The 12605-nt window shown below is 44.2% G+C and overlaps 2 protein-coding genes across 2 annotated transcripts in view; both read left to right on the top strand.

Moving 5' to 3' along the window:
• CFAP206 (cilia and flagella associated protein 206) overlaps positions 1 to 12605 on the top strand; it is a 162674-nt gene that overhangs the window by 26828 nt on the left and 123241 nt on the right. The window lies entirely within an intron of this gene.
• Positions 5490 to 12605, top strand: part of ZNF292 (zinc finger protein 292) — a 39805-nt gene continuing 32689 nt past the window's right edge. The window contains exon 1 of the mRNA XM_072141988.1: positions 5490 to 5865. Coding sequence (XP_071998089.1) covers positions 5686 to 5865 — 180 coding nt within the window. The 5' untranslated portion in view covers positions 5490 to 5685. The remainder of the gene's footprint in view (positions 5866 to 12605) is intronic.

Raw genomic sequence — 12605 nt, 5'->3', positions numbered from 1 at the left:
CACGTCCTCTATCCTGTTGGGTCTTCCATGGCTGCAGCTCCATGCACCAGTACTCAACTGGATGACAGGGGAATTCCTTCATTGGGGTCCAGAGTGCCAGTCCAACTGTATGGTGGCGTCTCTACCGGTACCTGTATTGGTCTCCTCTATGTCTCCCAAGCCCTTGGAAGGTTTACCAACCTGCACCCGGGACTTCTCTGACGTGTTCTCCAAGAAGCAGGCTGAGACTTTGTCGCTGCATCGTCCCTGCAATTGCCCTATTGACTTGTTGCCGGGTACCTCTCCTTCCTTGGCTGCAGCTCAATGCACTAGTACTCAACTGGATGACAGGGGAAATCCTTCATTGGGGTCCAAAGTGCCAGTGACACTGTATGGTGGCGTCTCTACCGGTACCTGTATTGGTCTCCTCCGTGTCTCCCAAGCCCTTGGAAGGTTTACCAACTTGCTACCGGGACTTCTCTGACGTGGTCTCCAAGATGCAGGCTGAGACTTTGCCGCTGCATTGTCCCTACAATTGCCCTATTGAGTTGTTGCCGGGTACCTCTCCTCCCCGAGGTCGGGTGTATCCGCTCTCCGTTCCTGAGACCACAGCCATGTCAGAGTATATGAAGGAGAACCTGCAAAGAGGCTTCATACGGAAGTCCTCCTCCCCTGCGAGTGGAGGATTCTCCTTTGCTACCAAGAAGGACGGCTCCTTGCATTAATTATCGCAGACTTAACAAGATCACGGTTAAAAACCGGTACCCTCTGCCATTGATCACTAAGCTGTTTGACCGCCTGCCCGGTTCCAAGATTTTCTCTAAGCTGGACCTTCGTGGCCTCATTCGGATCCGCAAGGGAGACGAATGGAAGACAGCATTTAACACCTGAGGTGGACATTTCGAGTACTTTGTGATGCCATTTGGACTGTGTAATGCTCCAGCTGTCTTCAAGGAGTTCGTCAATGACATCTTCAGAAATCTGCTGTATACATGTGCCATGGTCTACCTAGATGACATCTTGGTGTTCTCTCCACACCTCGAGACCCACCAGTCTCACGTACGGCAAGTCCTTGGCCACCTTCGTGCTAATCGTCTCTATGCCAAGCTCGAGAAGTGTCTGTCTTACCAACGGAGTCTACCATTTTTGGCTGCATCATCTACGGCAAAGGTCTCCAGATGGATCCTGCTATACTATCTGCAGTTCTGCGGTGGCCATGTCCAGAAGGTCTTCAAGCCATTCGGAGGTTCCTGGGCTTCGTGAACTACTACCGGCAGTTTGTGCCACATTTTTCTACTCTAGCCGCTCCTATCACCACGATAGGAAGGGCGCTAACCCACGGCTTTGGCCCTCAGCAGCTGAAGAAGCCTTTGCAAAGTTAAAGTCCGCCTTTGTCAAGGTTCCAGTTCTCTCTAGACCCAATACGGAGAAGCCTTTTATCCTGGAGGTGGACGCATCTTCTGTTGATGCAGGGCTGTGCTCACCCAGAAGGGTCCAGGGGGCAGAACGCTCACGTGCGGCTTCTTTTCCAAAACTTTTCTCTCGCAGAGAAGAAATATTCTATTGGAGAACTTTTGGCTATAAAACTTGCCTTGGAAGAATGGCAATATCTTTTGGAGGGAGCTCATTATCCAGTCTGTGTTTATATACACTCACCGGCCACTTTATTAGGTACACCATGCTAGTAACGGGTTGGACCCCCTTTTGCCTTCAGAACTGCCTCAATTCTTCGTGGCATAGATTCAACAAGGTGCTGGAAGCATTCCTCAGAGATTTTGGTCCAGTTGCCGCAGATTTGTCGGCTGCACATCCATGATGCGAATCTCCCGTTCCACCACATCCCAAAGATGCTCTATTGGATTGAGATTTGGTGACTGTGGAGGCCATTTGAGTACAGTGAACTCATTGTCATGTTCAAGAAACCAGTCTGAGATGATTCCAGCTTTATGACAGCATTATCCTGCTGAAAGTATCCATCAGATGTTTGGTACATTGTGGTCATAAAGGGATGGACATGGTCAGCAACAATACTCAGGTAGGCTGTGGCGTTGCAACGATGCTCAATTGGTACCAAGGGGCCCAAAGAGTGCCAAGAAAATATTCCCCACACCATGACACCACCACCACCAGCCTGAACCGTTGATACAAGGCAGGATGGATCCATGCTTTCATGTTGTTGACGCCAAATTCTGACCCTACCATCCGAATGTCGCAACAGAAATCGAGACTCATCAGACCAGGAAACGTTTTTCCAATCTTCTACTGTCCAATTTTGATGAGCTTGTGCAAATTGTAGCCTCAGTTTCCTGTTCTTAGCTGAAAGGAGAGGCACCCGGTGTGATCTTCTGCTGCGGTAGCCCATGTGCCTCAAAGTTCGACGTACTGTGCGTTCAGAGATGCTCTTCTGCCTACCTTGGTTGTAACGGGTGGCGATTTGAGTCACTGTTGCCTTTCTATCAGCTCGAACCAGTCTGCCCATTCTCCTCTGACCTCTGGCATCAACAAGGCCAACAGAACTGCCGCTCACTGGATGTTTTTTCTTTTTCCGACCATTCTCTGTAAAGCCTAGAGATGGTTGTGCGTGAAAATCCCAGTAGATCAGCAGTTTCTGAAATACTCAGACCAGCCCTTCTGGCACCAACAACCATGCCACGTTCAAAGGCACTCAAATCACCTTTCTTCCCCATACTGATGCTCGGTTTGAACTGCAGGAGATTGTCTTGACCATGTCTACATGCCTAAATGCACTGAGTTGCCGCCATGTGATTGGCTGATTAGAAATTAAGTGTTAACGAGCAGTTGGACAGGTGTACCTAATAAAGTGGCCGGTGAGTGTAGATCATAAGAACCTCTCATACCTCCAGACAGCTCAAAGTTTTAATCCCAGGCAAGCCGCTTTGCGGGCTCTGGTGAAAACCGGGTGCCACTTAGACTCCGGTCCCAGGTAGTGGCTTGTGTCATCGTCCGCAGTGGTTCAGAGGATCCACAACATGTAAACCTGACACACGTCTGACGATAGTTTTGGCAGTATTAAAACCCTGCTTTAGTGAGATTTATGGAGCTTAGTTGCAAAACTGGTACCAAAAATGGTCAGGACAAAAATTAGCACCTAATGTTCAAATAACTACTTTTGTACCATTTCACAACAAATAATAATTTGAAAAGTGATCAAAGGGTTATACAGACCCCAAAATGGTAGCATTGAAATCAGCTCACCCCACAAAAAGTGACATTGAAGACAGATCTGTGCACTGATATTAAAGACAGAATAGGGCAAAACTTTGTCAAAAGGTTTTAATTTTGAAAAATATATTAAAGCCTGATAAAACCTTTATAAATTTGGTAATTCTGCAATCATAACGACCAATAACGAATAAGGGGAGGTGTCTTTCGGAGTGCGCAGTGAAAGCTTTAAAACAGACAAGAAAAATGGGTAAATGCGCTTTCATTTTTCTCCAGCTTCTCAGTACATGGCATGGAATATACAAATGCTGACACTAGAAAGGACAATTTGGTACCCAGAAAACTATTCCTCATATATCTCTGTACATGGAAATTTTTTTTATGTTATACATTTTTTTAAATTCAGATCATATTTATTACATTTTGCCAACGCATTTCCTATTAACAACACTGAAGGCAGCGAGCAATCCCCATCTCGCCTCCCCCCAACTCACCAACCTCGCCCATTCCCATTCCAGAAGTCCTTATTTTGGCAAGTTGATGAAGTGATGATTCCATTAATGTTATGAATTTTTAAAGATGGGGGATGTAAGATAGAAAAAGCAAAAAATGAAAATGGCCCAGTCCTTAAAAGGTTTAGGTTATTCACACATCCATTTTTTTTCCTCAGTAAGCTATATGTGATTTACAGTTACAACATGCTGACCCTATTCATTATTTTATAGCCATAAATTTCTTATAATTCCTCTGATTTGGCCACTAGAGGTCAAATTGAAACTGTGGAATTTAAAATCAGAGCATAGTCAGTATCACCCATAATGGTGAGGATGGATTGAAGGGTTTTTCGGTGATAGCAAGTAACTTGCTGATCAATGGGGGTCTCAGTGAGGGACCATGCATGAGCAGGCCGCTTCGTTCATCTCTATGGCACTGACAGTGATAACTGAGCGCCATAGTCGTCTATCTTCGTTAGTTCCATAGAGATTAACGGAGCAGTGGACCATGCACAACTGGCTGCTCCAGTTATCTTGGGTGCAATGGGGGTACAACTGGTCTCCTTTCTCATGATCCATGGTCCAATCACTGACGGTGCAAACAGGTACAAACAAAAAAGTTTTTAACAATGTTAAAAATAGGATGGAAAGGATTCTTCTGTTACTTCAGATGAAAAAAATAGTGCAACATCCAACTAGCTACTTAAATAACGCAAGGCCTAACAGAAGCTCTAAAAAGGTAAAAAAAAAAAAGCATAAACGCAGGTGAGAATTGGCCCTAATTAATGTCAAACCACGATTTTTTCTTTATTGTGACATGAAAAAAAAGGATCGACAAATGCGACATGGATATGAAAAATAACAGATGTGGATATTTATAAATATTGCACAGACACACAGCAGACATGTCTGAATAAGTCCTTATTTAGGTCCATCCACATTCAGTGAAAAAAATCCTGAAGTATAAAATTATTTACATCTGCGGAATTCATCCTGTTCTGGCTCTTTTTGGCCAGGGCTGTAAACATTCTAGAGTTGCATGATACATCAAAATCTCGATACTTGTGCAATACTTTCACTCAGAGAGGTTCAATTCCGGGAAGGGAATCCTTTGAATAGATGTGTAGGGCAGAGCAGGGACCAGGTCATCAGGGAAATATCATGAACTGTCCATATATGATGTCTCTGCATCTCCCAGGGCTTCCCCTGACATTTATCAGGGCTCTTGCCACCTTCAAGCAGGGAGTTCCTGTCCCCACACCTGCGCACTCACCGGCTGCATTTATTACTGGCCTACAGATAATTCCTGTGCAGGCCCCGGTAGGATACATCAAGACGCCAAAGCCTCTTGATGTACCCAGCTGCGCCAGAGCCATCATACGCCAGCGTATGAGAAATAACCCCCATGTCACCTAAACATTGAATCCACATAATGCTTTTTTTTTCTTGAACGTATCATATCTATCGATTATCTTGATACTTTTGCGGGTATCGCAGTCAAATGCTCCTTATTTATTTGTTAACTTTTTCATCTTTGCATTTTTATTTAGCTGCCAAATGCTTATAAATTTTTTTTTTCTATAGCGCCATCATATTCCACAGTGCTGTACAAATCATGGGGCATGGGCAGATGAAAAAAGGCAGTGATGGCCGGCGGGGAGCTGTACATGTATAGGGGGCATCTCTAATCACTGGAGTCCCCAGCTACTGGGCTAATGAGGTCCCATATGGCACTAACCCGCCCCCACTAGTGAGAGATACACAGCTTACACTGTGTACTCCAATCCCACCGGCAACACAGCCCCCGTGCGGAACGGGTAACCAGGGTCACAGCCCCCGTGCTCCCGGCTTCTCCTCGCAGGCCGCGGCCTGAATGCGAAAGGAAAGCAAGCTGGGTCACGTGAGCGCTGGCGGAGCACGTGACCCCCCCACGTCAGACCTAGCAGGCGCAACTCCATTCTAGAGACGACCGCCGAGTGGCGGTGTGTGAGAGCGAGTTTGTGTGTACGAGGCCGAGCGGGGTGTGAATATGGCGGACGGGGAGGCCGAGAGGGAGCGCGGCCTCAGCTCCGGCCCCGACGTCTCCGCAGAACTCCCTCACCTGGAGAAGAGGCTGCAGGAGCTGGAGAGCCACCTGCGGCTGGTAGGAGGCGCGGGAGAGGACGAGGCCTTGCAGGCAGCCAGCGACTACTGCCAGCGCTTCTGTCAGGTGAGTGAGGAGCTGAGGCTGAATGGCCTGTGCAGGCGGAGACTCTGCTACAGCATTGCCACCCGCTGCAGCCGGTACCCGCGGCTGAGGGGAGAGTGGGCTCCCGCAGCTGTAATGGTGGCTACTGTACTGGGCGGGATCACAGGCTCCTTTGTGTGTTTACATGCTACATGCATGTGCGGGCCTGTCACCCTCCGCAGCCTGTGCCCGCTGCATGCACCGTGCCCATGCATGTAGTGTGCGGCTGGCACGGTGCAGGGAAGGCCGCTATGGAGCCCCGGGCTTGCGGAGCAGGGGCAGGCCGTGAGCATTGTATGTGCAGGCTGCCTGACCTCCCTGGCCCCAGTGCCCCTCTATGTGTGACAGACAACATCCTCCATGGCTCTCCACGCCCCTCCTGCTGTGATCCGCAGCCGCCCGCCTTCTGTCTGGTTATGTAGCATGGACGGTAGTGGTCTCTACTTTCACCTCCCAGCTGAGGGCTCAGTTTTGGGGGGTCTGCAGAGATGGGGCCGCCACCCGCTCTGTTCTGTTGCATTGTGAGGCTCACCCCCTCCCTTCTCCATTCAAGTTTGATCCAGTTGCTGCTGCTGCACAGCCTCTGAGGGGATTATGTTAACCCCCTAAATGCCACCTGCACAATGCTTCCCACAGCACAGACATGCCACCTGTCAGGGGCACATAGATTGGTGGTGCTACTTTCCAGGAGTAGGATGTGTCCCCTTCTGACATGTGTTATAGTAAATACTCAAATTCTGCAGAATATGTTCCTGTAACCCCTTGTGGGTTTCCTACTACAACTACATCAATTTCCAACCGGATGTCACTATACCAAGCAGTCAGAGAAGTGTCCCCGGCAGCACTGATTGGAATCTGTTAGACATTACTTAAAGGGGTTGTCTTGGATTACTTTTTGCTATTAGCTATGAGGGATACAAAAGTAACAATATACTCGCCTCTCTGTGGCTCTCTACTTCAGCATGACACTATACCGAGGGCCATCGATATATTGACAGCTGTACTGTCAATAAACAAAGGCTGGCAGTGTCGCAATGTACTTGAGTATTTACTGCTTGTTTTCATACCACTCAAGGTCCATAGTAAAAAGATGCGTAATCCCAAAAAACCCCTTCAGCGTCCAATACTTGCTGACAAGAACACTACCTGGCGATTGATATATTCGTAGCAGGAACAACGCAAGATTGGAGCAGTGTCGGAGCAGGGTGAGCATATGCTGTTTGATTGGCAAGTTCACACCACCATTCGTGGTGTCCATCATGGAAAAAATAGCGAACACTTAAAGGGGTATTCCGGGAATATGAACGTCTGACACAAAAACCCATGATGATATAAATAAATGAATACAACAATACTCAATGTCATTGGTAACAAAACGGAGCTTAAATTATTTGATTTTATGATTTACAAAATTTATGTCCTCTCTAAAGTAGGTGGAGTTATCACTAAGATGGCCGCCACTGGAAACTACAAGTTCCATGATCCTTTAGTTCTCAGTAACTCCTCCTACCACTTATGCTCTGCTCCCAGTGATGATATAACAAACTTTCTTGCTCTGTTACCATAGTAATGATGTGTAACTGGCATCACCACAACACTGGTCATACTGAATGCACTGCAACCAACCGACTACAGCCAAGCGTAGTGGTGATCACATGACCTGCCCAGGCAGGTGCAGGACATGTGATGTAGACATGTGACCAGTGGCCATCTTCTGTCCTGCAACGGACCGCGCGGAGGAAATTAACGGACTGATTAAAGGGCCAGTAGCATTTTAATTCTTCATTACAGTCTATGGCACCAGCATTTTCTGCTAAGGGGAGCAAAATTTTAAATAACAACTAATTACACATTAGCTTATATTTTGAGTGCCCACTTGTATATGAATTATGCTGATTCCTGGAATACCCCTTTAAGACTTCCTGGCTACTGTCTGTTCCCATTGGCTTGTATGTATGCAAGGTTACCATCCGAAATGTATGACTGCAGATATAGTGCTGCATCCAGGCGGGAGGTTGCACAATGGTACAGCTAGCAAGTGACGGGCTTCAGCCTCCTGGTAAATAATAGTGGATGGCAGCGCTGCACCACTTCTACGCCAGGCCAAATCTGTATGGGTGCAGGCTATAGGTGGTGCGCAGGTGTTCATGCCCCACAGTGGCCCACTGCAATCGGCATAGAATTGCGACTAAATCACAGCTTTTGCACCCGTGTTGTGTATTTTTTTATTTTTTTACATACAATACACAGGTTGCTCTTTAACCCCTTCAGGACGCTACCAGGTTGTACGTTAAGGCTCAGCCTCCTTTTTTTTTTTTTTTTTTTTTTTTAAATCTGGCATGTGTCTCTTTATATGGTTGCATAGGGGGAGTATGAAGCGGGCACATGGGTTGAGCCCTCCTCATTCTCACCAGGTGTTTGCTGCACAATGAAGCCGGTAAAATTGCCGGCGGTATCAAAGAGCCTCTTGGATCGTTGCTCCCTGTGACATCATGAGGGAGTGGCAGTCCGTCGCCATGACAGCCTCGGGACCAACAAATATCCGAGGTTGTCATGTTTTAGGCTATTACAGTGTGCGATCTGCACATTGTAAAAGATGATGTGCAAAATCCCCATATACTGCCATACTGTAGTAGGATCAATCAGACAACCTAGGGTTAAAGTACCCTATTGGGTCTAAAAAAAAGTAAAAGAAAATGAACCAAAAAAAAAAAAAAAATTGAAATAACCCCTTTTTTCCCTAGAACTGATATAAATATAAATTAAACAGTAAAAATCATAAACATATTAGATCACACATTTTGGGACGCGGCGATATATATCAAAATATAACTTTTTTTTTCCCCCATCGTTAAACCCTCTAATGGAAAATAGCACCCAAAATTGAAAATGTCACTTTTTTTGCCATTTTGCTAAATCTAAGAAATTCAATAAAAAGGCTGTACAGTTCTGAAATGGTAACATTGAAAAAGTCATCAGTCGCAACAATGACACCTTCCGTACACCGAAGTATAAAAAAAAAGTTATTAGTGCCAGACGATGGCAAAATGAATTTTTTATTTTTTTTGTACAGGAGGTTTTAATATTTGTAAATGTATGAAAACATTATAAAACCTATACAAATTTGTTATCTGCATGATTGTACTGCCCCAATAATAATAAATAATAAGAATAAAGTACGCATGTCATTTGGGACCCACAAGAGAATGGCGCAAATGCGGTTTTTCATTATTTTCTATGCATTCCAAATTTTTTTTTCCGCTTCCTAGTACAGGCAGTCCCCGGGCTGCATACAAGATAGGTTCTGTAGGTTTGTTCTTAAGTTGAATTTGTATGTAAGTCAGAACTGTATATTTTATACCCAGCCAGATTTTGGTCTTTGTGATAATTCGGATTTTAAAAATGTTAGATTGTCATAAGAACCAGAATTAATATTAACCCCTTAAGGACCAGGCCCTTTTTCGTTTTTTGAGTTTTTATTTTTCACTCCCCACCTTCTATAACTTTTTTATTTTTCCATGTAAAGAGCTGTGTGATGGCTTATTTTCTGCGTAACAAATAGCACTTCGTAGTGGTAGTATTCAATATTCCATGCCATGTACTGGGAACCGGGAAAAAAATTCTAAATGCAGTGAAAATGATGAAAAAACACATTTGCGCCATTTCTTATGGGCTTGGTTTTTACAGCTTTCACTGTGCGCCCCAAATGACATGTCTATTTCATTAATTGGGTCAATACGATCACGGGAATACCAAATTTGTATAGGTTTTAAAATGTTTTCATACATTTACAAAAATTAAAACCTGTACAGAAAAAAAAAATCTTCATTTTGCCATCTTCTTGCGCTAATAACTTTTTCATACTTTAGTGTACAGAGCTGTGGGTGGTGTAATTTTTTGCAACTTTTGATGACGTTTTCAATGCTTTTATTTTTAGAATTGTACGACCTTTTGATCACTTTTTATAGAATTTTTTTCTATTTTTCATAATGGCAAAAAAATGTCGTTTGCGACTTCGGGCGCTATTTTCCGTTACTGGGTTAAACGCAGTGAAAAAACATTATTATATTTTGATAGATCAGGCATTTATTTTGATAGATGGCGGCGCACATGTGCCAGCAGCTTTGAGGCGATCGGGGGGGATAGCACCCGCAATCGGTGCAAGCACCAATTGCGGGTGTTACCTGTAAGTCTTTGCTGCAATATACAGCAAAGACTTATTGGCTATGGAGAGGGCTTAGCCCGTGAGCCCTTTCCTTGCACCCAACGCACACCGTACTATTACGGCACGCGTCTGCAAGGGGTTAACTGTTATTGTAAATGTTCTTTATAGAATGTTCTCTATTCTATGTGTGGTCGTGGAGGCAGTATTATGCAATATATGTGGGGTTTGTGTTATGACTTTCACATTATGTCTCTTTAGAGACCCCCGAGCAGGCAATTTAAATGCTGAGGTCGTCTGGACTCAGACTGCGCTGTTACACCGGGGTGTCAGCTGTTTGTTACCGCTGACATCCGGTGTATACTCATCCCGTCCCAGCTCCGATTTTGGGCTGAACCGTCAACGGATATATCCGCCGCTGTAGTGGCAAGATGTTAATGATTACATTTTTAGTGGAAACGTATATAATCAAGCCCAGTTGATGCATTTGAGCTTTATAACGCCAGTAGAGTCTTGGCCTCTATAAAGCAATTTTGTTACTTCTACACCTATAGGAAACCATGCTGGACAACTACAAAAATTTAAGGAAAAACAATGGCCAAATCAAACTAAAAATTATATTTAATGGGGTTGTCTGAGAGAGAGTAAAAAATGGTGAGCTGGCCAGGGAGGGCCTGCTAAAAAAAATACTCGCCTCTTCCATCGCTCCTAGTGTCTCATGTCAATGACTCTCTGGGCCGTTGCCCTGTTTGTTTACAGGGGCATGGGACCTTCGCTCAGACAGCGCTGGGTTGGCTTTAAGTGGCCAGAAGGAAGCAGTCTGAGCGCAACAAACGTGCACGGCCCAGAGAGACTGAGACCACTCTTCACTGCAGATCCGTGAAATAGTTTTTTCAGGCCAGGTACATACAGGGCTAAATCATTGTGGCTTAGCAGTAGTGGAATTGCTGGCAGCTAACCAGCAGCAATCTGTAATGGTATATGGGATGGGTTTTGCACTCTTCCAAAGACTCGAGGCTCTCGTTTTAACACTTTCACTACAATGTGCTTTCACACTGTAATGGCAGTATTTGATGGGATCGATCAGACAACCTATGGTTTTAAGTACCTTAGGGAGTCTGAAAAATAGTAAAAATAAAAGTTAAAAAAGTTTAAAAAAAATTGTAATCTTAAAAATTAAAATCCCCTCCTTTCCCTAGAACTGATATAAATATAACACATTAGGTATTGCCGCATCTGTAAATGCCTGATCTATCATAATATAATAACGTTTTTTTACCTTCGTTTTACCCTGTAATGGAAAAAAAGCACCCAAAGTTGAAAATGGCACTTTTTTGCCTTTTTAAAAAATTCTATGAAAAGTGATCAGAAGGTCGTGCAGTCCTAAAAATGGCAGCATTGTAAACGTCATCAAAAGTCGCAAAAAATGACACCACCCACAGCTCCATAAACCGTAGTATGAAAAAGATTGCAAAATAAACTTTTTTTATTGTAAGTGTATGAAAACATTATAAAACCTATACAAATTTGGTATCTCCGTGATCGCACCGACCTAAAGAATAAAGACGTAAAAGCCAAGCCCACAAAAAAACGTTGCAAATGCATTTTTTTGACCATTTTCACTGTATTTTGAATTTCTTTTCATGCTTCCCGGTACACAACATGGAAAATTAAATACCATCCCTATAAAGTGTAAATTGCTACACAAAACAAACCATCACAAAGCTCTTTACATGGAAAAATAAAAAAGTTTTGTTTTTGAAGGTGGGGAGTGAAAAATGGAAGTGAAAAAATTTAAAAAGGGCCCGGTCGTTAAGGGGTTAAAGCAGAGATCTCAGAACACAGCAGTTTTAGGAGACTCCACCAGTACTTCAAGTCCAGCTACAGTCCTGTAAAATAAACCCATTTAGACAGTCCTGCTACTAGAAATACACACAAGTATTGTTACACAGATCTCTAAACACGTGGTTGGCAACATTTTATTGTCAAAATTCTGACTTCCTTCAAACAATAAAACTCATAGGTCTCATAAATCAGCAGATGTTCAAAGCAGGAATCGCTGTTTCCTCTAACAAACAACTAATGGTGACATTTAATTTCTCTACAGTTTATTTTTACCTATGTATACTTTGATTGGTATGATGTAAATCTGACTGTACAGGTACAATCCCAGCAGAAGACTGACTGACAGCCAGGTTTTGCTGTAGTCTGAGAACACGCCATCATGCTATGTGATTCATTGCCATGGAAGCCAGAGGTCAATAAGGATGCCAGGGTCTTGTACTGACAATCGTCTGTAAAGTCCTGCCCGAGGCTGGCAATCCATGATATGTCAAAAGCTATAGTACAAAGAAATACATTAGTTTTGTACCTGCCTGTCAGCCAAACTGCATAGCCAACATTATAACAACTGTTCCATGACACCCTGGCTCTCTGGAAGCATATGGGTAACTGCATATGTTAAAGGAAACCTACCACTCACCCTGAGCTGGTGCCATGTATCTGTGGGTTAGAACTTCCACTTTTAAGTAGTAGGTTTCCTTCAAGTATTACCTGCAGG

Source organism: Engystomops pustulosus, chromosome 3, assembly GCF_040894005.1.
Source record: "Engystomops pustulosus chromosome 3, aEngPut4.maternal, whole genome shotgun sequence".
NCBI lineage: Eukaryota > Metazoa > Chordata > Amphibia > Anura > Leptodactylidae > Engystomops > Engystomops pustulosus.
Note: the sequence above shows the minus strand (reverse complement) of the source record. Positions and strands in the feature narration are given on the sequence as shown.